Raw genomic sequence first — 27,111 nt, 5'->3', positions numbered from 1 at the left:
ATGTGGGTTCTAACGCGACTGACAGCTGAAATGAGGACAGGTCCTCTCCAAGCAGTTTGATTTATATTGAGAAAAAATGTTTTGTTTTTAGTATTGTTTATTTTTATGATTCAAAATACAATTGAAAGACAGAAGGCAACATTTTTGCAAAGTTTTGCAAGGGTAAAAAGAGTGAAGAGAATTTGCTTTTTTACTTGCACCACTTTAAGAAATGTGCAAGTCACGTTATTCACAAAGCAAAAGATGCACTGGGTTGCCTCCTTGCATGCATGTCAGGAGCGCATTCCTAACACTAATGTATAACTGACATCCACATGGGTGGTGGGGGGCATATTTCATAGTGATATGGCTTTAAAGTGCCTGTCATTGTGAAATGTGTACATACATAAAAGCCCCACCATCACGGTTTGGGAGATAGAAATACATGTGTGATTGTCACAGTTTAAGCCATTGTCACACTTGCAATAAAATACCTGTTATGACCCTGTCATGCGTTTCTCCCACCCGCTGTGCTTCTTTCCAACAGGTGCATGGGTGGGTGTTTGATTTCTGACCATTTTAGTGGTCATTGTGTTTAGACAAAGGGTGTGAAAAAAGGGTATCTGAATGTGCACATTCAGGGATTGCACATTTAAATGTTGTTTCTAAATAGGGCACATTGTTTTTGGGCTCAAGTGATGAGATGCGCTTGCGAGAGAATCTTCCCCACCTTCTTTAAACTTTAGAGGTTCTCTTAAGATCAGATAAAACAATAGTAGAGTGCCTGTGTGTGGTATGAACAGTCAAGGTTTATTTTACTGAATTGTGTACATTTTTTGACTGCAAAATGGTAGGTGGTGGGTTGGTTGTAGGTATATAGTTAAGGGGTGGGGTTAGGTGAGGAGGCACAGGGGGTGCCCTCCCCGTATTTTGCCTTAAAAATTTCAGTAACAAATATTCAACCTTATTACTTTCGAGCAAAAAAATGTGTTGTTCTAACAGAATCGTATGCAATGCGGATGCCTCTCGGATGAACACAATAGTGCAGGGGGCTACAAGAGGCTGACACCTGTATATTTTACAATGCACTTCAATAATTAATATTTTTTCATGGAAGTTGCTGAATCTAGCTATGCTGGTATTTTTGTTCTGTATAACCACAGATTCCGAGTATCAAAATTGACTGGTGTTTCCATGAAGGGGAGAATGCTTGCTTTCTTTTGCAAGCCATGCATTGTCGTAGAGTAGAATTGCAAATTTGGGTATTGGGTAACATTCAAATAAGTGCCATGTATTGTTCAGGAATAATAAAGAGTAGGAACATTTTTGACACACAAAAGAAAATGTACTACAGAAGCACCCAGGCCTCCCCTCGTGTCAAACACAACATGCACTCATAGATCACCCAGTAGGAAGGAACTACAAACAAGCACAGTAACACTATCAGCTTTTACCAACACAGGAAAACAGTAAAACAACATACCTAAACTTATATAAGACCAACTAAGACAACTGAAGATCGAAAGCCTTCAGACTCCTTGAAGATCTTGGATTCAGGTGAGGGCTGCTCACACAAAAATGTACTTTTCAAGTACAAGCATGTCTAGCAGCAAGAAACAATTAGATCTCAAACGCACCATACTGGCACCTCACAACACATGCCTGAGTGTTGTGGAAAGCAGACATGATATGATATGATTGTCTATTTATATAGCGCCTATACACAATTGTTTCAAAGAGCTTCAAGGTAAGGGAGGGAACAAGGGAAAATACAATGACATTCTTACAGGCCATGAACAGTAAGGATGTGAAATTAACCATTGTACTCGGCCTGACGACATTTCAGATAGTGCAAGAGCTAAGACATAGATAAGGAAGGGAGCGGGAGAGTGGGAAGGAAATGGAAACAGACAGGCAACTACCATACTAGGCCTGACGACATTTCTGGTAGAGCCGGAGAAAAACAAAAGGTGAGGGAGAGGGGTGCAGAAAGGGAGGGGAGGAACAAAACAAGCGGCTATCATACTAGGCCTGATGACATTTCAGATAGTGATGGAGGGGGGTTGTGGGGAGGGAGGAAAAAAAACAAGTAAGGAGAGAGGGGAGGAGACAGACAAGGTTGCTATCATACTAGGTCCAGGGACAATTCTGATAGAGTAAGTGCATTTTTGACTGACCCTTCTCAGGCTGAACTGTTTATCAGTGAATAGGATGTATAGTTAGTTTACCACTTTAAAATAGCTCAGGACATAGTTATAAGTATTGTCATATTCTGTATACAGTGATTAGGTAATTAGATACCTAATGTTTCTCTTTCAGCATCTCGCTCCCATCCTACCCCTTGCCAGTTTGCTGTGTACATCCAATATAAAAAGGTTTCTTCAGACAAGTAGTGCATGGATGATAAACATAACGCATTATAGTTTCTGGTACTAAGGCGTTTCCACAAACCTAAAAGATACCATTGGTGCCTATTTCTCTATTTACTTACGGTAATATGGACATAGAATAGTAATTCAGACTGGTCACTGTCAATTACTGCTCGTAAAGGTTGACTATTCCACCTCGTTGTCTACGGAGACAATTACTTTTGTCCCTTGAGGGATGCCATTTCTTCCTCCTTTCCTCGCTCCTCTTACTGCTTGTCTGCCCAGCATTTGTCTATAGACACCTAACTCTTGACACTGGACCACCTTGGGCAATTGGCTTGGCACTCTGAGATTCCCCTTGTACGTACGTACGTATGTATGTATGTATATATGCATGGGATGTATAAAGCACAAACCTAGCTGGGAAGCAACAGACAGCTGTTTGTAGGAGACACGCTCAGGATGTTACAATTAGTGTTTAGGGATAATAGAAGTGATGAGCTGTTGGGAGTAGATGGGGAAGGTGGTGCTTTGGGGAGAGAAGTAGGGTTGGGGTTGAATATAGCAATTTGCAAGATGTTCTTTAAAGAGTAGGGACTTTGAGACCTGTAGGGTGGAATGGGCAGTCTTGTTTGCTTTGGTAACTTGTTTCAGAGACACGCTGCATAGCAGGAAAATGCCTGTGTCCTGTTTGTTTCCCTCTTGCAGTAAATGGTTTCCAGGCTGGCGATGTGCTGGGTTTTGGTGGTGTGCTGTCTTCCAGAGATGGAGAGTTTTGCGGCCAGGTAGTGTGGTGTTTTGGTTCTGACTACTTTGTAGGTGGAGCAGGCTGTCTTGAGCATAGTACATATTTGAAGGGCTACTTAGTGAAGCTCCTTGAGGATGGAGTGATCTGGTTGAATTGTCTTAGTCCTATAATGGGGCATGCTGTGACATGCTGGACGGGGTTCGGGCGACCAGGGTGGCATTTGGGAATCCTTCAAGTAGTGTGATACCACTGTTGTGTTGCGAGATGAGCAAGGCTTAGAAAACATATCTGAAATTCTGGGCAGGGATGAAAGGCTTGGATTTTGCAGAGGAGCACAAGCTGGTACCATACAGCTTAGATCTTTTTCTCAATGTGTGTTTTGAATAAGTGTTCACGTGTGATGGTAAAGCTGAGAGATTTTGCAATGGGCGAGAGTTGAGGCGTGAATCAATAGAGCTGCATGTCAATCAGCCAATTTTAGAGCTGGGTATGCTTGGTGGGATTTCATAGGAAAATACACGTGGGCTTTGTTGGTTTCCTGGGTTAAGCTACAGTACTTGCCATCCAGGCTTGGATCAGGGGCAGAGATTGCTTGAGTTGATAGATGTCACTGATGCATTTGATCATTAGATGAAGATTCTCGGCATCTGCGTATTAGTGTATCTTGATGCCTGTGTTGGTGGGGAGTTCCCAGAGGTTACATAGACACAGGACTGGGTCTCCTCAGGTTACTTGGTGGCTCTGGGATCTGTAGGGGACCCTGTGGACAAAATGGTCCCTGTTGGAGTGATAGGAGGTGAACCATGCAGGACTGTTCCATCAAAGCCCATGCACGTGGTAATAATGTTGATCAACAATATTGAAGGCAGAAGAGAGGTCAAGTAGTACTATAAAGGAGGGATCCCATTCCAGGATGCATGGAGCACCATCAATAAATTGGATGATGAAGGTCTCTGTGCTGTGCTTTGGTCATAAACAGGAAGCGTGGCTCTGCAGGAGATTGCACTGAATGACCATGTTTTGCGGAAGCGAGAACAACGTGGTTGAGGGATCTATCCCGGTTAATACGCTACACAGGGATTGAACCCCCTTCTAAGAACAAATGAACCTACTTTTGAGAGGCAATCATGAATGGTTCTTACTGTGCCCTGATTTAAAAAAAAGGCTAGAATAAGCTGAAATACGTGTCATCTTTAAAGGGCAGCTTGTTATTTGCAATTTAAAAAGATATCAAGCTATTACAACTTGGCGCAAGTCTCCAGGAGTTTTCCTTTTTGGTATTTTCAATCACTTTGCCGAGGAAGGATAGATGCATAATTGGGTAATAGGTGACCGGCTCATCTGGGTTGAGCATGGGTTTCTTCACCAAAGGGAGCATCTGTCCCATTTTCATTGCATCTGGGAAGGTATCTTGTGTGCAGGATGCGTTAATGACTATGAGACGTGCTGTAGTGCTTCACTTGTAATGACCTTTGCAATGGAGGTGAGGAGCACGCCATCTTTGTAGGGGATTGGTGTGAAGGCTTCGAGAGTGCCAGGCAAGTCTTCTGCAGCAATTGTCATAAATTCGGTCCATCTTCATATCTTGCGGGCCTGTTTGGGTGATAGGTCTGCGGAGTGTTTGAAGTTATCAAAGTGTTGCCTTTTCTTTGCTGCTAAACATGGACATTGTATGAACTTCATTAATAAAGAAGCTTCAACACTTCAAGGACAAGCTTGGGCACATCTTAAGTCTCTAACACAACCATGTATTGACTACCTTTAATGTCACTCAGCTTTGTACTAGATTCTGCCATCACAGAAAATGCTTGGCTTTATGAACAGCTTTTACTGCCTCACTTCTGATCAGCATGCTGTCTCATCCGTCATCAATGATTAGCACATGCATTCTCCTTTCCTTCATCCCCATTCTTTTTTAACATATATCCTTGTGAACCCCTCTTCCTCCTCTGCTTTCTTATCTGTTTCATTCACAGACTATGGTCTGGTTCACCATGAGCGGGGTCACAATACACTTCTTTTCGAACAAACCTTTGCCCTGTAGTACCACTACAAAAGTGATTGGTGCACTAAGCACTTCACAGCATAACATAGCATATCATTGCACATAACAGACCGCAATCTGCAGCACACAGATGTATCTAAATATGGAGCCCCTTCTGATTTTTTAAGAAAGTTGAAAAAAGTAATATGAGCTGTTGGACTCCAAGGTATTCTGCTGCAAACAACCTACTGCCCCATTCTGAATCGTACTGTGCTTTCCCTTCTCTTTAGCTCCGTCAGCCAGCCCTCGGCCAGAAGATCTGGTTCGCCACACAAAGGTGAACTCTGAGCACATCGCGGAACCATCACACAACATAAAAGACATCATCAAGCACTACCAGAAGCCCAATGCAATGAGGCAGATTGAGTCTGCAAAGTAAGTTAAGGTTTCTTCATGCCACATTTGCTCACATTTGGCAGCATGTGAGGGATTCTATTTGCATGAATGTCATAGTTGCATCATTATTTAATACTTAAAAAACCCTCGAGAGGCACCTACTGCATATTGAATTACTTTATGTGATGGCAAGGGATCAGCAGAACACTTTAGACAAGGATTAAAGCTCAACACCTTTATTTCTCATTAGGTGGAGTTGGGTCCTAAGGGGATCCAACTAAATTCCAAAGGGACAGTCAGGATGTTGTTAGAACAAAAACAGACGTGATGGTCTACTCCAAAAAGACCAAATATCCAAGTCTACATTCCCCATTCTACTGTTCACAGTTCCACCGCTGTTGCACACTTCCTACTTTTTGACAGTCTTAGGATGTAATGCCCAGCTTCTTGCATCTCAACCTTTCCTCTTGGTTCAAGTCCTGGCACTCCTGGGCCTTGAGTAACTTTCCTAGACTCCTCTGTGTAGCAAATGCCTACCAGCAAGAACCTATGATGCCACCTTACCTTGCTTTAAGGAATACCTTGCCGGCAGCAATGCCCCTTGCTGCTGTTGTTACTGTTATCAACAAGAATATCTTCCCCTTGCATGCATTTTTGTCAAGTTGCAATTATCTCACCCACTAGCCAGGAGTCACCCTTCAGGGCTCAAGCCTTCCCCAGGCTATGCCTACCTTCTTATTCTAGTGTCTAGCTTTGACCAGAGCTTAGGATATACCCGGAGCAGGATAGATGTTCTCATTATCCTTATTCTGCTCTCCACCAGTGACTTGGCTAGAATTCCCAACTCATTCTTGGCAGTCTTACTCTTTAACTAAGGCCAGGAGCAAGCCATAGCTCGCATTAAATGGAGGTGTTGCTCCTTATCTGGCTGAGTGTACCTTTGCCCTTGGGCACTGTCACAAATTGGCCAACACCTGATCACACCTGGTCCCTTTTATAGTGCTCAGGCTCTATGAATGAGCAAATACTGCAAGGAATTGGCAGGGCAATGTCCTCATTTTCAGTAGGCTCAGTGATTGGTTAGAATTCTCTGTTTCCACCCTTTGTCCAAGTGTTCCCCTTCCCTTTTTAAGTACTCTCAAATGTTTGGGATTTTCCTCTTTTGAAATGCCAGTGATTACTTGATTGCACTTTAGAATTCGGGCTGGTGCGCCATTTTGGGATGAGGCAGACGTGTCATTGGGGCTCATTATAAATTCGGCAGTGTGGGAAAAAAGTGTCAGTAATTCGGTCACTGTCACTTTTCCTGAACCGCCAAACTACAAGTTGGCCGGTGGGGTGGCCTAATTTACCTCCAGCCAAGAGCTGTAGGTACAGGGATACCGCACAACTGATAATGAGGGCCATTGTGTCTGTGCATCTCTTTGTTCTTGCCCCAATCCTTGGAAGTATGTGATCCCTGTCTGCATACCAGAGGGAACAGAATTGTGTGTGCCCTTGGTTTCTGCGGCTCTGTCATATGGGTAAGATCATCTGGTTTGTATGCACAGTGAGTAAGGGATCGCAACCCGTTTGCCCACATGTCTATATGTAAAAAACTGTACATTTTCTTTTTAAACAATAGACTCCTCCCACATTTTCCTCATCTTCTGAACTATCATCTTGACGCAGTCAGCTTCGGAAACATTTTCTTTAGCATCCAGGTGATGACGTTCCTGGAAGCAGGATCTGTTGTTTCATTATCATCATCTCATGCTGGATGATGACACATGCATATATTCTCTGAACCACAGGTACCATTTTCACCCAGTTGTTTTTTTCAGCACCAACACTCATGAACTTTTTCAATCACTTGACAGTGTTTTCAGTTTCTTAATATGCATCCCCCGAATCAAGCTTCCAATCCTTTAGGAATTGTAATTGCTCAATATCAGTGACAGATCTGCACTCCATGTGTCTTTTTTGTCTTGGTAAGAGAGCACATGGCCAGACTTTTTCATGGCCTCGGCGAAGACTACTGAGAAATCCTCCCGAGAGACTCCCAAAAAGACTTCAATGCCAGAGCTGACACTCCGTCCTATAAGCGTCATGCCTGTTGTCAGGAAAGGGATAAAGAAGAAGAGGAGCGGGTCCTCTTTCTTCCCAAGCTCACTCTGCATCTTCTAAAATATAGCATCTGAGGCATCATTCTGTTGCGTGCGGTTCTGATAAACAGCATGAACAATTTAAGGCACCATCCTTTCCCACACCATCCTCCATACTGGAAGAATTGGAAACCTTTATAAAGTCAGCACTTAAAGCTTTTGAATGCACGCCAGAAGGGGTATGGAAATCACTCACAAATGCTAACCCGTAAGGACAGTTCAGGTAAGAGTCCATATCATTCTTGCACACCTTTGAGGTAGGGACCTGGTGAAAAGCCTAGCAAATTGGTATAGTCGACACCTATTTTTTTGGTGCTGCTGTGCTTGGCGCTACCCTTCTCCATTATATTGAAGACATCTGACTCTTTGAGGCGTTGTCATCGACACCAGTGAGTTCAGAGCCAGCACCAGCATGTACGATAACTTCGGAGCCGATTTTACAAACTATCTACAAAACAGTGATCTTCCATCATGGAACCAATTTTACTAGATCCATCAGAGCTTGATGACTCCCTTTACCAGGCTTTGGGATAGAGCAATGCAGTTCAGGTGGTTTGAAGGATATCTTTGAGGAGGAGAGTGGGGATGCCTTCTGGTATTGAGCCACTTTCAAATATCCCAAGATCTCTCATGCTGAAGGAGTTCCTTGATAAATAATCAATAGTTTCCTTACTTCACTTATAAAGGGATTGAAAGAGGCTAGTTGGTAAGACACATTGCCTAATTCAGATTAAGCCATAGACCCGGTTTCAACCCGTGGACAAAACTTTGGTTCCTTAACACCCATAGTAGTTCAGACCATTTACACTTTATAGTTGTCTTCCACCTCAGAAGAGGTACCTGCCCATACAGTTGCTAATATTTTACAACCAACAGCTCCCAAGGTGACTATTTTGTCCTTTATTAGGGCCTTTAAAGATAAACGTATACCGCTGTCGAACAGACCAGTGTATGTATCTATTGTAAAAAGAGACATTAGACAAAGCATAGGTCAAGACTAGAGGGCCCTCCGTTTTTGTCCACTCATCCTTCGGCTGACAGCCCAGTAATTCAGACAGCTACTTCTGCCACAAAAGCAACAGATTTTCAACTGTTCCCCCAGATGTAGAGTCTAATAAGATGGACCATTGGGCAGAGGCGTTGACAGGGTAGGGCTTGAGATGGCAAGGCCCATCCAAAATATGTAAATGCCCACTCAACAGTGCTGTGTGGGCATTTACATATGTGAATGTCACTGCAGTGGGCCCAACTACATTAGCTTCAGGCACCGCTTGTTAGACAATCCTGGCTACACCTCCGCCCTTGAGGGCATTGCATTTTTGAAACAGGCAGCCTAGCTCTTAGAATAGTGTATGCTTTGTGTCCCATGGTACGCTACTCCCTTACGCAATAGGAAGCACCATATGCTGCAGGCATTCATTTGCCTCCATAATTTCACACAGCTCATACAGGAATGTAAACATATTATAAGAAACATTCTGGAGGCTTTGATACCACATACTGTTTAGGTCTGTGCATGGGTACTGCAGCAGTTATCAGCAGGCCTTCCTGGACATTGTCGCTTAAGATGTCCAGACTAGAGGTGGATATAACTTTGGAAGAAATGGATTTGTTTAGAACCAAGGCAGACAAATGTTTCCAGAAATGAAAAGATTCACGGCAAGCAGCTAAGTGCCTGGGACTTTCTGCATATACTTCTTCCACTGCTTTTTGGAAGAGAAAGGAATAAGTTATTCTTTTTCCCCCAAAAAGCAAAGGCACTCCACAGTACCAAGAGCATCAGCAAAGGGGACGTTACAGTACCAACAGCATCAGCAAAGGGGACGTTATTTCCAATTCTCAAGAGGTAGGAGTACCACCAAACTAGAAAACATCTGCCATTGGTCTAGCTGGGCTTTAGGTGGCAAACCCGATACACGTTTTTACCTCATTAGATAATCAGTCTACTGTAGGGGACAGCATTCCACTGCAAGAAGGCATGGCAGGAAACTATTGGACAGCTGGGCCCAACAGAGAGTAGAGTACTGTTACTGCCTGCCTTTCTTGTCAACGCCACCTACTTTGCCTATGCCTTCTCTGGAACCTCTCTTTTTGTAGGAAATCTCTCACTTGCTGAAGGGAGCAGTGGAGTTTGTTCCAACAGAGGAAGTCGGGAAAGGCTGGTATTCATATTACTTTCTATTTCTAAAGAAGGATGGAGGGCTCAGACCCACCAATCCTATAACTCAGACTCCTTAATAGGCTTCAAGAAAAGGACCAATTGAAGATGATCGCCCTAGCGCGGATCTTCTTGACTTTTGAGCTCCACAACTGCCTTGTGTCTCTGGATCTGCTGGATGAATACTTTCTAATGGATTCTTTCCTCCTCAGATTCCTCATCTACGATATCTATCTCCCAGCGCATCTGTTCTTAGAAAACGTTTCTGCTGCCAATGGGGTGAAGCGCAGCTCCGCAACACCTCCACATGCCCCCCCCCTCCAGATATGCTGATGGGGCCAGTATATATATTGAGCTGCTGAGTTCTTTTTTTCCATGCACCCTGTTCACTTCTGGAACACTACTTAGCGTAATCATGGCCAATCCTGCAAAGGCCTTGGATTCCAAGCCATGCTCAGGTTGTGGGGCCAGATGTTGGTGTCCGATCCCCACAGGATCTGCCTTTACTGTCTGGGGCAGGCTCACGACTTGCAAGACTGCGGAACATGCCAGTTTATGTTCTCAAAGGCCCACAGGGAAAAGGTTGGTCAATCTCTTCACCTATTTCCATAACACAAAAGTTGACATGAGGTATCAGTGAAAATCTCAGCGCATGGAGTTGTACTGAAGGGAAAGATATCATGCCCATAAAGAAAATAAGAAGCACCACAAGCGGTCTGGCTAACCCAGCAGTTCCCTTCAACATCATTCTCCTTCTTTCTCAAAGAAAAGGAGTCATTACTTAAGGGACTCCCCTGAGACGACCCCCGGGTACCGTTTCCAACCCAATTCTCCACTCCGGAGGAATGGGAAGAGTATCACTTGAAGATGCTGGATATCTTCTCCAAGGCCTTGCCACTGATGACTTTGGTCTTGCCACCGACGGCTTCAGTGCCAATAGCGCCAACAGATCCCACTGTGCTTGGACTAGCTGGCAGGGAACCTGTAAGGACCTGTGATGGGGCACCCATGGGCATGGATCCGGCTCAACACGGTCAGACCTGGCGGGCGGGGTAGGCACCCGCAAGCAGAACTTGTAGTTTGCCGGTCCGTTCACAACAGTACCAGCAAGCTTACCGGTACCGTTGTTACCGGACCGGCAAACTTATAATTAGGCCCAATGTCATGTATGTGCTCCTTTTATCCCAGAGGCCCACCACTAAGTCGATTTATGCTTGTAGATGGTGTAAATTCTCTGCTTGGTGCCGGGAAAAGGATCTGGACCCAGTTTTTGTCCTCTTATCTTCTGTTTTCGATTTCCTGTTGTCTTTGGCCTGATCGGGTCTGCAGATTGGCACTGTGAAGAGGTACCTAGTCTCTATCTTGATTTTTATACAGTCCTCTAAACAGAACTCTTTCTTCACAATCCCCAATGTTATGTAGTTTTTACAGGCAGGGATTGTGTAATCAGTTTCCTCCTTGCCACTTTGTGGTTCTGGTGAGAGATTTCAATTTGGTGTTAACGTTTCTTATGGGTGCTCTGTTTGAGCCCATACATTTTTGTTCTATTAGATTGCTCACCATTAAGGTGATCTTCCTGGTGGCCATCACTTCCACTAGATGGGTCAGTGAGCTCCAGGCGTTGTCTGTAAAACCTTCTTATTTTGTTTCCTCCAAAGAGAAGGAAACATTGAGAGCGAGACCTTCTTTCCTCCCAAAAGTGGGCTCGGAATGCTATCTCACTCAAATGATCCAACCTTTTCTTCCATTGATTTTTCCCCCACCCCATCCTTCCAAAGCAGAGGAATGACTCCATCAACTGGACCCGATGCAGGCCCTCAGCTACTACATCTCTCAGATGGGGGATGTCAGGAAAGATAACCAGCTATTTGTGGGTTAAGCTGGTGCTCGTGCTGACAGGGCGGTGACCAAACAGACCCTGTCAGGTTGGATCATTCACTGCATCTCAGATTGCTATGATCTGGCTGGGAAGGATGGGCCTACTTGTCTCAGATATCATTCTACCAGAGGACTGGCTGCCACGTCTGCCCTGCAGAGAGAGGTCCCTGTTCTGGACATTTGCAAGTGACCATATGGGCCTCTCGGAGCACATGTTTACCAAACATTACTACCTGGATTTGCAGTCAGGGTAACCGTTTTGGTAGGTGATTCCTCCAGAGCTTTCTGGTATCAGTCGTGTCCTTCCTCTCGTTCAGATCCACCTGCTTCAATGAGAGTCTATCATAGATGTGGAATCAGTGGGAGGAAGGAATGCATAAAGGAACAAATGATTTACCTTTCAACCTCCTTTGATTGTCCTTCCTCTAGGAACTGTGGCTAGCTTTCAGTTTGTTCACGGACACATCCCTGATAGGATGTGAAAGTCACCTGGGGATCTTTTAGTGGAGGTTCTGTGGGAATGGCTGGCAATGTCCTTCCACATCAACTTAGTGGAACTCATGGCAATTTGTCTGTCATTGGGATTCTTCTTACCATCAATCAAAGGTTTAAATGTCCAAGTCCTCATAGACAACACCACTGCCATGTAATACATCAGGGGCCTGCAACCTTTGGCTCTCTATATGTTCTGGACTACAACTCCCATCAGCTCTGGCCTTCATAGTCAATGGTGGGGGATCATGGGAGTCATAGTTCCAAATATCTGGAGAGCCGCAGGTTCCAGACTCTTGCACTACATCAACAAGATGGGACATGTGGGGTTGCTCAAACTGTGATGGGAGCCTATACTGCTGTAATTTTAGGCAATCCAGAGTGAGGTGACAGTGATAGCATCACCTCGCCTGAACACTCAGGTGAACATGCTGAGTAACTCATTTGCGTTTTGTGACCAGCTCAAACAGGAAGTGCGGGACTTTCTGTTCCAGGGAGTTTCCTGCAAGTGATTCCCTGAGCGATGCAGTGGTTATTTGTTGGAAGTACTACCCAGTGCACGCATTCCCTCTGTACTTTTATGTCCTGTCCTCTTTCCTCCATACTCTTGTAATGTCCCATGGAATGGGGCACAGGATTGTAGGCAGCATATTAAAAATGTGGCATGCCCGGTACAGTACCTACTGTATGCGCCCTGCCCAACCGTAAGTCCCTTTCTCCACCTTGGGACGGGATGGAGCATTGAGCGGCAGCTACACCCTGTTGTGCATCTAAATTAATAAAAACTACAAAGCACATGCCCAATGGGTTTCTTAGCTGTGCCAGGTGCCCACGGAGTTACTCCTCCATGGACCCACACAACTTTCGTTTACTGTGCCTAGAGAGGTCACATGTGTGTCATTTTTGCTGTGGGTGTGCCTCCCGCTCACTCAATCATGTCTATGTTCGGAGTCTGCTTTTAGTGAGGTCCCCTTGGAAGACAACCAGTGTGGGTGACCCTCTACAAGGTCTGACCACACACAGCAGGGGCCCTAGCCGCCCTTTTCCCCCTCCCCGCTATCGTGGGGCAACCCGGCATGGGCCTGAGGTCCCAGCAGGAACTCTTGTGACACCCCGCCAGTGCAAAAGGCAGCACGGACCTGGAGGGGGAACACTCTTGGTCTAGCACAAGAATCAGTGGTACTTTGCACGCATCTGATCAGCAAGCGGGAGGGCTCATACGACTTACAGGGATTCATACGCTTGGATACCCCACACAACTTCACATGAGAGGGAGAAATCGCCTTCCCCCATCCTCAAGGTGAGGGTAATCTCCACTTGGGCTCTGGAAAAACAGGGGCCATGAAGGAGGCATCAACATCGGCTCCCTGCAAACTATAACAAAGAGCAAAGAGGCAAAGGAGGGAAGATCGGGTCAGTGAGAAACAAAAAACAGATAGCATGGGTCTTCACGTGCGGGTCACCAAAATGAGGGAGCCACACTAGAGGCATATTTCAGTCGGCCTAGCTGGGTAAGTGCCAGAAGAGACAAGCTGTCTTCCATTCACCACCAGTCCGTATCCTGACCAGGTTATAAGCCCTCTGTAAGTCCAACTTAGTGAAGATGGTGGCTGTGCGCGTCTGACCAAAAAGGACCAATATGAATGGTAGGGGGTTATTGGTTCTTTATTGTGATGGCAGTCAAGGCACTGTAGTCTATGCAAGGGCACAAATCAACTTCCCTCTTAGGGACAAAAAACAGAGGGGATGTTGCAGGTGAGGTAGGTGGTCGTATCTAGCCTTTTTACACAGAGGACTCCAAATACTCTTTTAGCAATTGATCCACAACCACAGTCAGGCAGTAGAAACGCCTGTGGGGTATGGCCGAGCCTGACACCAAATTGATGGGGCAGTCGTATTCACGATGAGGGGGTAGGTGGTCTGCGTCTCTAATGTTGAATACGTCTTGGTAGTCCTTGTGTATTTGGGGTAGATCTACTTGGATGAAAGTTATCTTGTATAGTTCTTCAAGGGCTCTATATGGCAACTCCTGATCTTTGGGTGTCATACAGGAAGAGGAACAATACCATGAAGAGAAGCACACCATCCAAGCTTCTCAGTCTATCCAGAGATTATGCAATTGAAGCCAGGGTTCCCTACTATGATACTGAAGTCAAGGACTGTGATCCAGTCTTGATGTCCAAGGCTGGTGGACCAAGACACAGGTTTGCATTGTTATCGGACCAGACGTCAGAGCAGCGACATCGACTACTCCGACGGCTTTGGGTTTTTCCTTCTCATGGGACGGAATTTGGTGTGTTTGTGCAAAAACAAGGTCCATAGAGTTCCTGTAATCCCTGGTGTCTACGAACACATGAGCTGTCACATGTTCTCTACCAGGTGCTTTGAGGAGGGCATTGAGGTTGATGTATGAATCCTTCCTGACAGGGGCTGGTGATCAGTTAGACTCCTCCAGTTGACCCTGCCTTGGGACAAGTCTAATAGTTCCCAAAGGCTTTTTGGGTCTCGCTGGACAGTTTATGTAGTGTCCTGAGACTCGCTGATGGTTCCTTTCTTCTCGGGACACCGGATCTCGGATGGTTACCACCTGCATGGGTTCGGGTGCATCCTCTACTCTTTCTGGGGGAACTGTATCAGCCTTGGCTGACTGTCTCAGGGATAGATGTTTCCTCTCACCCCTGTGATCCGCCAGACATGCTTGAATCTGGAGGACCAAATCCAATAGGTCGGTGTAAGTGTTCATGACAACGGGAATGGAGGAGAGGAAGTCTTTTAACGAGTCTGAGAGGTCTTGGTAAAAACAAGGCCACTCTCTTGGTCTCAGGCCAGGAGGTCTCTGCCATTAACAGGTTGAATTTGGCTATGTATTGTAAGACACCTTGAGAACCCTGCTCTAAGACAAGTAGTTTGAGATCCTGTCATTGCCTCTTGTAGCGGGTGTCATACACCAAGTTCATCACTTCCAGTAGAGAATCAAAGTCGTAGAGAACTGGACTGTTTGTCTCAAGTAGTGGATTTGACCAAGTCGCTGTTAGACCCTCAAGGTTGGGAGAACACAAAAGCGGCTTTAGTCGTATTGTCAGAGAATGCCAGGGATCTGCATAAAAATGGAGTGTGCACCGGTTGATGAATGTTCTATAATGTTTAGGGTCTCCCAGGAAGTGCTCTGAAGGTGCCAAGAGAAATTGCTGGGGAAGGGCTATGGGCATAGGAGGGTAGGGGTGGCAACAGAGGGTACCACAGGAGCAAATTATGGGTCTGATGGTAGGGTATTGTCACTGCTCTGAATAGCGGCCAAGCATTGATTGATAGTGGATTGGAAAACATCGATTTTCTTTTTACGAATTAACCTTTACTGCAAATTATGTAGTTACGAAATCATTTAGTTTCCTTTTTACCGCTTAAGATTCATACATTTTAGCAAAATCAATATGCATTTTGAAAAAATAAATAGATCCTTACCTCGCGCTTCTCGTTTCTATTTTAATAGGGTTACAGGCGCTGCCTGTGGTTTCTCTTGTTTCGTCTTCACCTTTCATCAGGCTTCAGTTGTGTCTCTTTGGGGAATCAGCACATAAAGACAAACCCTAAGTACGAAAGTGGCTGGGCCAACAACAAAAAAACAATTTGTTTAGTTCAATGTAAAACAGTGAACATGAATATTTGTTTTTACTTTTACGAGAGTTATTTGAACATTACAAGTATTTATTTAAATATAGAACCAGATTGTAACATTTAGAAAATAAAAATCTAATTTACAAGTGGTTGCATTAAAAACATTCATGGAACTGAAGGAAGCTAAAAGGTTGTAAAGTAGTGTGTGAATGGGTTGGGGGTTGCGGGAACAGTCGCACTCTTCATTCAACTGAACTTGCGCAAGAGATTCTTACGCGACCACGGATAAGAAAGTCACTTCTTCCTCTCACCCAAACACTGATGAATCCCCAATAAGGTCTCAGCTGTGCACAAAAATGGTTTCCAATGTAAAATCGATACTGCGTGGCAATAGTGGAGGCATTTTTAATGCCTTTAATATAATTTCTTCTTTTTGTTGTTTATTTTGCATACAATGTTTTTGGCCACGCAGTAATCAAGTAAATCCATTGAAACCATATCTGTTGTTAGGGCTACCATGTCCTGAAGCAAGGCAGTGATAAGATCTGCATCATTCTACATTCTGTGACCCAGGAAATGCAAAACAGCTTCTCGATCTGTCTTGACTTAAGGCTTTCAGGGTGTAACAGACCTTCCTCCCGACTGCACCACACAGAATAAGCATACATGTTTGTGGAATGGGATAAGGCAGAAAGGCAAGACTTCCCAAAAGCAGTCTTACTGAAGCTGCAAAGAAAAAGGAACAGGTGATGAACACAGTATGATTCACGTGAGGGTGAAAGCCCCCCTTTTTGGCCTCCCCCTGTTAGTACAATCCTCCATACGTGAACTCACAAGGGACCGGAAACATGATATTGGTGTACATGTTCATAGGCCACAGAACCTGCACCCCAAGAAGAGAGGAAAAAAAGATAAAAATAGGAGGCACCTGACACAATGGCACAAGGACGATGCTAACACATCAGAGAGATAGAGACAAATCCAGTAAGGAAAACAATTTACCAAGGTCAAAGGGCACAGAGAGCTCTGAGAAACAAGAGGAAAGAGCGAAGGAGAAAATGTAGCAGTTGGCAAAAGTCAATGCAGAAAAGAATCTAACCTTCATAGGAGACACCTTTCCAGGGTCCAAGAACACATGAAGAAATCCAAGCACCAACACACAATCAACAGACCAGAAGCAAATCCAGGGCCAAAGGACAGTTCAGAACCAAAGTAATCCACAAATGAGTCCAGGCGTCATAGGCAAAATGCGTAGGCAGAAAGGCAGAGTCCGGGTGACAGAAGATAGTCCAGTTACCAAGATAAAATAAGGCACATTTTGTATTGGTCAGTTGGATGCCCAATACTTTATAGGCCATTGTATGAAGAGAAGCCGAACGCCACATTGAACTACACATACTAGCTGTCTGCTCACAGGAACTCAAGCAATTCCTGCAATAAATATATGATATGCCAGGATGAGATATATTAAGTACCATGCATGTAACCTACTACCATTATGATAATCTGGTTGAAATATGCCTCTACAACGTAGATATCTCAATTGTGTTAGGACACTCAAACCCCCTCTCAGTTAATATCTTCAGCTGGGTTTGCATTTGGGCTGATTTGCATACTGTAAGGAAGGCACGGTATGAAACAGTGAAGACAAACACAAGTGATCAGAGTTCAAGGGTGTTTATTGAACTTCAAAGGGTTGGATGAACACCTGTCTTACCCTAAATCTAAGGATGGAAGCAAGCTACAACCATCAAAGTAAAAATAACACAGTCCTAGTGGAGTCTTGTCAAAATAAAAAGGGCCTATACTAATAAACCTATTGCTAATCCTTACTTCTGAACACAAATGGTGTGGTAAAATGAAGTATACAAAAGAAAGAGTTTCAGAAAATAATAGGTCAGAATGACTGAGTAAATGTGTTCCCTTCCCCACATTTTCAGCACGGGACAAAGTAGCGCACTTGAGCTTTGAACACACTCTGGCTTCTGTGGCTCGAAGATGCAGTTCAGGACATAAATCAGAGCTTTCCCCCGACAAAGTTTTTTCCCCAAAAAAAAGTCTCTTGTTTGCAGGATGCCTGTACACATACAAAACAAAGTTCATTCTCTTCTTCAGGTTTTTTCCAATGTTCACAAGTTTAAGGGTTCACAGTTTCTAACAAGTCTCCCTCAGCCGGACTTGTACCCTCTCAAACACAAGTTCCCAATAGGTCTCCCTCAGCCGGGCTCAGACCTATCGTTCACAATTGGTCTCCTATGATCGGGCTCGGACTACGGATCTCCCTCGTTCAGGCTCGGACCCCTCTAGCACAATGTTCACAATTGGTCTCCCTCATTCGGGCTCGGACCCCTTAAGCACAATGTTCACAATTGGTCACCCTCGTTTGGGCTCAAGCCCCTTATTCACACGTTTACAGATCTCCCTCAGCCGGGCTCGGACTTGTTTTCCACAGCCTCTCTCCAGCACTGAGTCAGCGTCCCGGTTCCATGTTCCCCTCCGGTCTCTCAAGGCTTCTTTTGTGCGCTGTGGCTTTCCATGTCCTCTCCGTTCTCTCAACTTCTTCCCAAAAGCTCTTTGGGTTCTCAGACCCCTTATTAATGTTCATACACAAGGGTCTCCCTCAGCTGGGCTCAGACCCTTTCAGTTTTCAAAAAGAAATGGTTTTGGACTTCCAGTCTCAGAATGCAGTTCGTTGTATTTTGCTTCCACTTCACTAGCTATCCAAAAATGGCATTTTCGGGGTTTGGGAGCAACAGGAGCACAATGGGGTGTTTGACTGAGGTCAGGGTCCTACCACCTGCCCCTCAAAGGCCTGGGATCTCCAGTTTCACCCAGTGGAGGAGCTCTGATGTGGGTGCTGCCAGGCAACCCCAGCTGCTCCTGGTTTTTCTCCCTGGAGGCACAACTCCCACTCCACATTGCAGCCTCCCCTGCACTCACATGTACAATGTCTGGGCAGGTGCCCCCGCCTCCTCCCAATTTCCAAGGTGATCCTCCCGCACTGGTCCACCCCCAAGATCTTGATACAAAGGCAATGGCCGTGCCCTGACCACCTGAGCAGAGGATCCAGGGGAACAAGAAGTGAGAATACCCTCTGGTTTCTAACAATACACAATACCCACAATGCCTTGCTGATGTGGCATGAAACTGGACATGAACTTCCAGCCATGGCTACTAGGTGGCGTTGTGACATGTGTGACTTAGCTCAAATGGGTTATCCTACTTTCACATTTCAGGTGAAAGTTTTTTTTTAAAACTGTTTTAAACACACCCTAACTTTGTTGGTGTTTTGCAAAAATGATTCACCCACAAGTGTGACAATTCTTTACTTTCCTGATGATCCCTAATAAGGCTGAAACCTTTGATGTAGTTGTCTGGCATCCTTGAGATATGTATGCTTTCACAGTTTTCAAAAGTGCTCATCACTTGCCTTTCACTTTGTTCATAAATAAATGTTCATCGCTTGCTTTTCACTTTGTTCATATATTCATCACAACTTTCCTTTAGTTCAATATTCCATACCAATTGTTTCATTTTTAAATGCATTCATAACAATGTGCAGCATGTTCGGCATTCAGAACCCTTCAATCTGGGTTCCAAGACCAATTGTCTCAGGTTTCAGTTTGTTCGACATTACCAAATGCCTGTTTGAAGCCTTGGAGCGCCCTGGTATGAGTGTTCCCTTTATTTCACTCACACGGTATGTGGCCGCTCATCCGGGCGTCTTCTCTCTTCTTTATGGCTTATTTTTGCTCCACATGCGCTCGCTGCCTCCAAATCTTGCTGCTTGTTGTAAGGAGCTCTGCTCTCCCTTAGCGGATGCTACCAGAGGCCCGTAATGCTTGGGAGCCTTCAGTGTCACACAGCTCTGGATTTGGGCATAAGGCACCAGGGTCTGCAGGTGTCTCAACCCTGTCACGGCCCGCTCGGGCCCCGGCATCACTTTCACCCTTCTGCTGCACAGGACGTCCTTCCCACTGGCCTCTCTCCAGCCTGCTCCTCGGTCAGCCGTGTTCTGTCCTCCAGTCAGGTTTCTCTCCATTCTCTGCTGGCTGTCCCTCCTTGTATGCACCTGTGATCTGTTAAATTGTTGCAGGTGCAAGTCTTTGTCCTCAATTGCTTGACAATAATTAACCCTATTAGCTGGACATGCCTGACTCTTGCAATGGTATTCTTCTGCAGCACTCTTCCTCATCTCAGTACCAACGTGGTATGAATGAATGGGAGTGTGCACAACTCCTAGTTGCCTCTTCCTCTTCCCAGTTTTAAACGGGAATGGTTGTGGCATATTTTGAGTGTATGAAAGAGAAAATGACTGATAATAATGCACAAAAGGTAGGGGGAGGGAACGTTCATTCTGAGAAGGGAAAGGTGGATACCATGTCTCACCCAAACATCCTCTCACCACTCTGCAAGGTCCCTCCACCCAGCTGATCTGCCTTTGCATCTCCACCCCCAGAGTAGGGATTCAAGAGCGATGGTCTTTACCAAGCCACCTGAGAAGAGGATCCAGGGGGGGTAGATGTGACAATGCCCTCAGGTTCCTCACAATACCCACAATGCCTTGCTGATGTGGCTCTGGACTTGAGGTGAACTTCCAGCGATTGCTACCAAATGGCGTAGTGGCATGTGTGACTTGGCTGAAATGGATTATCCTACTTTCAAATTTCATGTGAAAGGGTTTTTTTCAAGCCTTTTTTTTAACCCACCATAACTTTGTTGGTGTTTTTTGTGTGTATATATATATTCAGTGAAAAAACATTAGTTAATAGAGAACTAAGGTGATCAGACTTAATGCAACCAGACCCTTGATATTTAGTGGATGTGGGAAGTGAGTACCATCTTAGCTCGCCATCTCCCTATTTTCAAAGCCCATGAGCGCATGCATATTACAACAGAAAGGATTCACAATGGCATACAAAATGGCATCATGAGGGAGATCAATGGGGAGACGGACACAGAGATAAGATGTTACTTACTTCCCACATCCGTTGAATTTCAAGGGTTTTGTTGCATTAAATCTGATCATCTTAGCTCTCTCTTAGCTAAAGTTTTTTCGCTAAGTTTCAAGGGTTTTGTTATACTATATTTTCATCTGGGCCAACTAGCCATGGCTAGTGGCCATGACCTTCAGCTTCCCTTAATATCCCTGTGGGAATCGCTTGCATCGACCAACATTTTTTTTTGCAGATTTCATTAATGAAAAGACTCTCATCCTCTCTGCTGCAAAGCACCATGGGATATATATAAAACATTTTTGGGGCGGGGGCACTTCCTTCTCTGTCAAATATTTTAAAAACCACTGGACGGATATACCCCAAAAAAATTAACACACATATTCACAATGCTTTGTGTCTGTGTTCCTCTTATTTGGTACACATCTGCCCATCGGTTTTTGTGCTATTCACACGATGCACTTTTTTTCGATGGGAAAAGGAATGGGAGTGTTTTTCCTTTTCGTAATAACATTTTGATCTTTTGACAAATTCTGTCAACATTTCCCGTTTTGGGGGACCTGTGAGAAACCTGAAGGCACTCACATCTGCTCCCCCGGGATCTTCTGTTCAGGTGGTCAGCGAAGGGCCATCGCTTTTGGATCCCGACCCTGGGGATGGACAAGAGAGGGAGGATCACCTGAGTGGAGGGTCCTTGGGGATTGGTGAGAGGGTACCTGAAGTTGAGACATGGTATCCCCCTTTCCTGATACTGACCTACCCTCCCCTCCCTTAGCCTTCATGGCCCATTGCCAATCTCATCCCATCATCCCCTGTAGTAGTACTGAGAAGAAGAAGAGGCAACTAGGAATAGTATAGATTTTCTATTATAAACACCACTCTGATACTGAGACGAAGAAGAATGATCTGGAGGCATGTAGCAATAAAGATCAGGCATGTCACTCTAATAGGCTCAAGCAGGGTCAGGCAAATGAATATACCTTGTTTCATCTGCAGCCTGTTAGCAGTAGAAGAGAGTATAAAAGGTGCAATCCAGAAGCAGCCGCAGAAGGAAAAGTGAACCAAGGAATTGCCATGCTGAGGAGCAAGAAGCTACGACACGACAAAGATCCAAAGAGTCTTGCCGAGATGACTATGCAGGACTGGGAGCCCTTATGTGGGAAGGCGTACAGCAGGCGCTGCCAGGGCGCATAGGCAGAGCCCAGCACGAAGACTGGTGTGTGCTGAGCAGAGCACCTTGCGAACAGGCAAGTTGGTTTTCCCGCTCTAAGTGTCAGGAGACACTAGGAACGCCGGAGGGACTTTGGAAATGGTAACGGTCCACGGAAGTAGTGAAATATTACACTTTCTGAATGCCATACTGAATGAAAGGTGCTGTTTAAGCCTGCACAATTGAAAACTGCTCTACTGAATATTGAATTACATAAAAAGTGCCATTCAATCCTGCACAACTTAAAGTTACATTTACTGAAAACCGAACTGAATGAAAGGCATTATCCTGATGAATACAACACAGCATTACATTTACTGAATTTTGAGCAGCAGGAAAGTTGTGGTTTGAGTGAAACCAAGTAAATGCTGCATTTATGAAGAGTTGTCTTGAATATTATTGAACAAAGCCTTTGGGGAAACATATGGTTGCTTGACCTGTGATGGGTGGACCGTGTGGTCTGACAATTGCACCTAAACCAGGAAGTTTGCTAACACAGACATTGTCAACATCAAAAGTCACATCACAGACAAGGTATGTGGTTGCTGGTTGCGTGACCTGTAATGGGTGGACCGTGGGGTCTGACAACTGCGCCTAGACCAGAAACCACTAAGTAATGGAAAAGCAGCCAAGAGGTGTGTGCTCTTGGTGAAGCCAACCAAATTACAGGTCAAACAAACCGTGCATTCTCTTGTGAACGAGTAGACAGCGGAAACAATTGAACTGCTCAGTATACATCTTGGTGCAGGGAACCCTGAGAACCAAAGAACTTGAGAGTAGTTATCTTGGGGAAGGGAGCCCCAAGATCACAGTTTTGTATGCACTTGATTACATTTGAACTTGGGGAAGGGAAACCCAAGACCCTCTTTTGATGCTAACTGTGATGCCTGTGAACTTACAGAGGGTAACTTCAGAACTTGATTAAACCTTCTTGAAACAAAGTTACATTGGAACTGTATTGAACCTGAGACAGAGAACTCTAGATGAATTTAAATTGCCAGTATGTGCATATTTACTTTTGAACACTTATATTTGGTTGAGAATATTTTCCCACTAGATTTTGTTGTAGTTGGGCGGACAAGCAAAGGTTTTGACAGAGACAGACTTTTTGGTTTGGACTTGTGGACTCAGACTTTCCTTAGATTTCTTTAGGCAGGGAAAATCACACGATAGCATGGGTTTATTTAGGCGTTACACCATCCCGATTATTAATAAAGCTTTTTTTAGAAATATCTGTTTTCTGTGTCATCTCTCTTGATGCCATACCTGTCTCGCCGACCCTGGACAAACTTTCATCCATATCCGTCCAGCGAGTGAAATGTTATTTGTTGTTGCGTGAACTAAACGCGAGTTTACTGTGAAATTACCACGGATTTCGCTCATATCAATGAACAAATAAAATGGCGGTTTTTCATTTCTGAAAAGGATCAGCTTCTGCCAAGCACTATGGTAGATAATTAAATGTTTTTGGGAGCAGGGGGCACCTCCTTCTCCACTATTTTTTTTAAAAGTACTGTATGGATTTACCCCAAACCAGTCAAGGAAATTAAGTAAACGCTTTGTGCCCAAGTTGTTTCTTATTTGGTCCGAATCTGTCCAGTGTTTTTTACACAATGGCGTCCCACAAGTTTCACTTTTCTCCAAAAGTCTAGGTCCTCATTATAAGTTGTCCGGTAGACGGTAAAAGTGCTGGTAATAATGTTTACCAGCACTTATACTGGACTGGCCAACTACAACTTTGCCAGTAGGGTTGAAGGATTCACCTCTAGCTAAGAGCTGAAGGTAAATCTGACCCCTACCGGCAAAAAACTGCACGGTAATACCATTATGATATGAAATGATATGTCATTTATAATGCGCCTATACACAAGTGTTTCAAGGTGCGACAAGACAAGGTAGGGAAGACAGAGGGAGGACAAGACAAACCATCTTACTAGGCCTTGTGTCATTCAGATTATGCGAGTGCGACAGCGCAAAGTGCAGGGAGAGAAGGGAATGGGGTAAGTGCCAGGGAGAGGGAAGTGGGAAGTGCAATCAGGGAAGCAGTGCTCTGAGTAAGTGCAGCCAGGGAAGCCCTGCTCTGGGTAAGCGCAGGGCGTCAGAGGACTGTAGATGTTACAGTTACAGCCCCTAGTGCACGGTGGGCCCGGAGGCAGTGCAGGTGAGACTGATCATGGAGGAGCCTGGTACCCAGTGAGACTCTGAGTGTAGCCAAGCAACCAGTCGGTGCAGCAGACAGGTAGGTCAGCAGGGGAGGGAGAAAGCAGAAGAGAAAATTAAGGTCTTGAACTGCTTTTGAGAGTGCAAGGAGACCCTCCAGACGGAGGTACCTGCAGAGGAGAGAGATCTACCCCCAACTCTCTGCCTGGAGAAGCGTCTGACCTTTAAAGAGTTGGAGGTAGCTGAGTGAAGGGCTCCAGAAGGAAGGTATTTAGGAAGAAATAGTTGGATGTAATGCAGACCCTGGCCCCAGAAAGACTTGTGGCTGAAGCAGAGGGTCTGAACTTGATCCTTGCAGCCACCGAGAGCCAGTGTAGAGATTTCAGGGCTTGAGAGATATGGTCCCTGGGCTTGAGGACAAGGATAAGTCTTGCAGTCCTGTTCTGGATTAGTTGCGGAGGGCGGAGAGTAGAGGAAGGCAGATTGAGAAACAGGCTGTTGCAGTAGTCCAGCCTACAGAGAACCAGAGCTCTGGAGACAGTGAGTTTCTCGGGGAAAGTGAGAAAAGGCAGAATACCTTTGAGAAGGCACAGCTGGTAGTGAGCCTTCTTGGCAAAGTCTGTGATGTGAGGAGAGAAGGAGAGAGTGGAGTCAAAGATGACACCAAGGTTTTTTGCCTCACAGGAAGGTGAAGGAAGAGGGCCCAAGGAGGGCTGCCAGCGTGAGAAAGTGAAAGCGGGAGGAAGGGTCCCAATGAGAAGGATCTGAGTCTTACTGGCATTAAGGCAGAGATCGTCAGAGGCGCACCAATCCTGAATGGCAGATAGGCAGTTAGGAATGAGTGAGAGAGGAGAGGAGGCTGAGGGGAGCCTGAAAGAGAGCTGAGTGTTATCTGCATAACACTGAATGTTAGAGAAGAAGGTAGAGATCAGGTGGGCCAAAGGGGCCAAGTAGACATTGAAGAGCCATGGTGAGTGGGTAGACATCTGGAGAACACCACATGTGAAGAGAGAGGTGGTGGAGAGAAAGGACCCAAGTTGGACCTTAGAGGGTCGGTCCAAAAGGAAGGAGGTCAACCAATCCAGGGCCTGATACCGGCAAAATCCCCCCCATAGCATCTATGGGTCTCCATGGAATGGGTTTTACTGTTTAAACTAGCACTTGTAATGTGCCGGTAATACTTCCAGACAGGTGCTGGTAATGGCATTAGTGTTTGTCTGCATCCTGCTGGAATTGTTAGCGGGACACCAGCAAACCTGTAATGAGGACCATGTGTACAATGGTTTCACCTTAGCTATAGGGCAGCGACCTTATATATATTTATTGATAAAACTTTAGTTAAGGTTATCAGATTTAATGCAACAAAGCCCTCGAAATTCAGCGGATGTGGGAAGTGATGATCATCTTAACTCAGTGTTCCCCCGTAAATGACCCCTAGGAACTAATTATGTGTTTTTTATATAAGCACTTTACATAGAACACATATGCATACAATATCACCCAACCGGAGTTGGTAATCATTTATCGACTTTGAATGTATGAAAGGCTAAGTTGGCCTTGCTGGGATTCGAACCTGCGACCTGCAGATCACACACAGATCGCAGCAGTGAGCGCTCCACCCACTGAGCTATCTTGCCAGCCTCCAATTTTGTTTGTCATTGTGAATCCCATCTGTTATGTATTTTATGCATTACAACAGGGGGGACGCCGAGCTAAGATGATCATCACTTCCCACATGTGCTGACTTTCAAGGGTTTTGTTCTGTTAAATCTGATCACCTTAACTGTACCTTAACTAAAATAAATGTCAATGAATTTCAAAGGTTTTGTTATACCAGGGTTTATTCAAGGGCCACTAGCCATGGCCTTCGGTAAATGTTGCATTGATAGGTTTCTTTAGTGCCCACTAGCCATGGTCTTGGCTGTGGCCCATGTACATGTTGCATCCATACGTTTCTTCTGGGCCCACTTGCGTGGCCCTTGGCCATGGCCAGTGGCTACAGCCTTTGGCCGTGGATTCTGCACATGTTGCACCAATAGGTTTCTTTGGGGCCTTCTGTTATTACCCTCCCCACCTGATGTGTTTTCATCCTTTATCCACCTTTAGCCATCCTTTATCCGAAGCCTTTCTTTTCACTTTTTCTTTTAGCATTATCGCTGTAATTATCGCTGTAATTATTTTCATAATTGCTTGCATTTAGCAACAAAAAAAAGAGATGGCGGCATTTTCATTTCTTCTGCTGCAAAGCACCATAGGAAAAGTGCAGCTATAACTTTAGAAGAAGGGGGCACCCCTTACCCGTCAAATATTTTATAAACTACTGGACGGAATAACTCCCGGAAATCAAGTCAACGATTCGTGCCCATATTGTTTCTTATTTGGTCCAATTCTGCCAGTGGTTATTGCCATGCGCAGAAAGTTCGACTTTTTCTATATGGTAAAATGATTTATGAGTAGGCCGCAAACAGCATCTCTTGGCTTTCTTAATAACTTTTCATTTTTTAACAAATCTTTCCCAAAATGTCCAGTCTGGGGGGGAGGGTGGAGGTCACAAACTTTTTGTTTGCAAAATATCAGTTGAATCCATCCTGCAAGTCAAACGTTATCAGCAATTCAATTTTTTCATGTTTCCTGTGGAACTAGCTACACCATAACTATAATTCGGCGACCGCTGCACTATAAAATACATTAAACCGAGTCAGAGACAGGGTGGACAGCCCTTTAAAGGAAGGGAGCTTTTAACTTCTACGCTAACTGCTACGTTGTTCTACAAATCCACATGAAACATCATAAGATAATATGTATACTTGACATTTTTTATTGAAAGGTTTCATGTGGATTAAAAGGGGAGGTTATAGGGGGCCTCAGAAGACATCTCCTAATGGATACAGTTCTCCCTAAGATTACTTAGCTTTTGAAGTTCAGTCAGCTCTGGACATTCTTTTTTATCAGCTAGAAGGTGGTGCTATGCAGGTCCTTGTTTGGCTTTGTCACAGGCCCAATGTCCTCTGTGTCAGTGGTGC

At 44.9% G+C, this 27,111-nt stretch overlaps 1 protein-coding gene across 2 annotated transcripts in view; it reads left to right on the top strand.

Annotated features, from left to right (window-relative positions):
• MYO15A (myosin XVA) overlaps positions 1–27,111 on the top strand; it is a 3,541,761-nt gene that overhangs the window by 1,699,224 nt on the left and 1,815,426 nt on the right. For both annotated transcript variants that reach the window (XM_069645706.1, XM_069645705.1), the window contains exon 38: positions 5,371–5,515. In XM_069645706.1, coding sequence (XP_069501807.1) covers positions 5,371–5,515 — 145 coding nt within the window. The remainder of the gene's footprint in view (positions 1–5,370; positions 5,516–27,111) is intronic.

Source organism: Ambystoma mexicanum, chromosome 2p (genome assembly GCF_040938575.1).
Source record: "Ambystoma mexicanum isolate Mex_15411 chromosome 2p, UKY_AmexF1_1, whole genome shotgun sequence".
Classification (NCBI taxonomy): Eukaryota; Metazoa; Chordata; class Amphibia; order Caudata; family Ambystomatidae; genus Ambystoma; species Ambystoma mexicanum.
The sequence above is the reverse complement of the archived record's forward strand: the minus strand, read 5'-3'. Positions and strand labels throughout refer to the sequence as shown.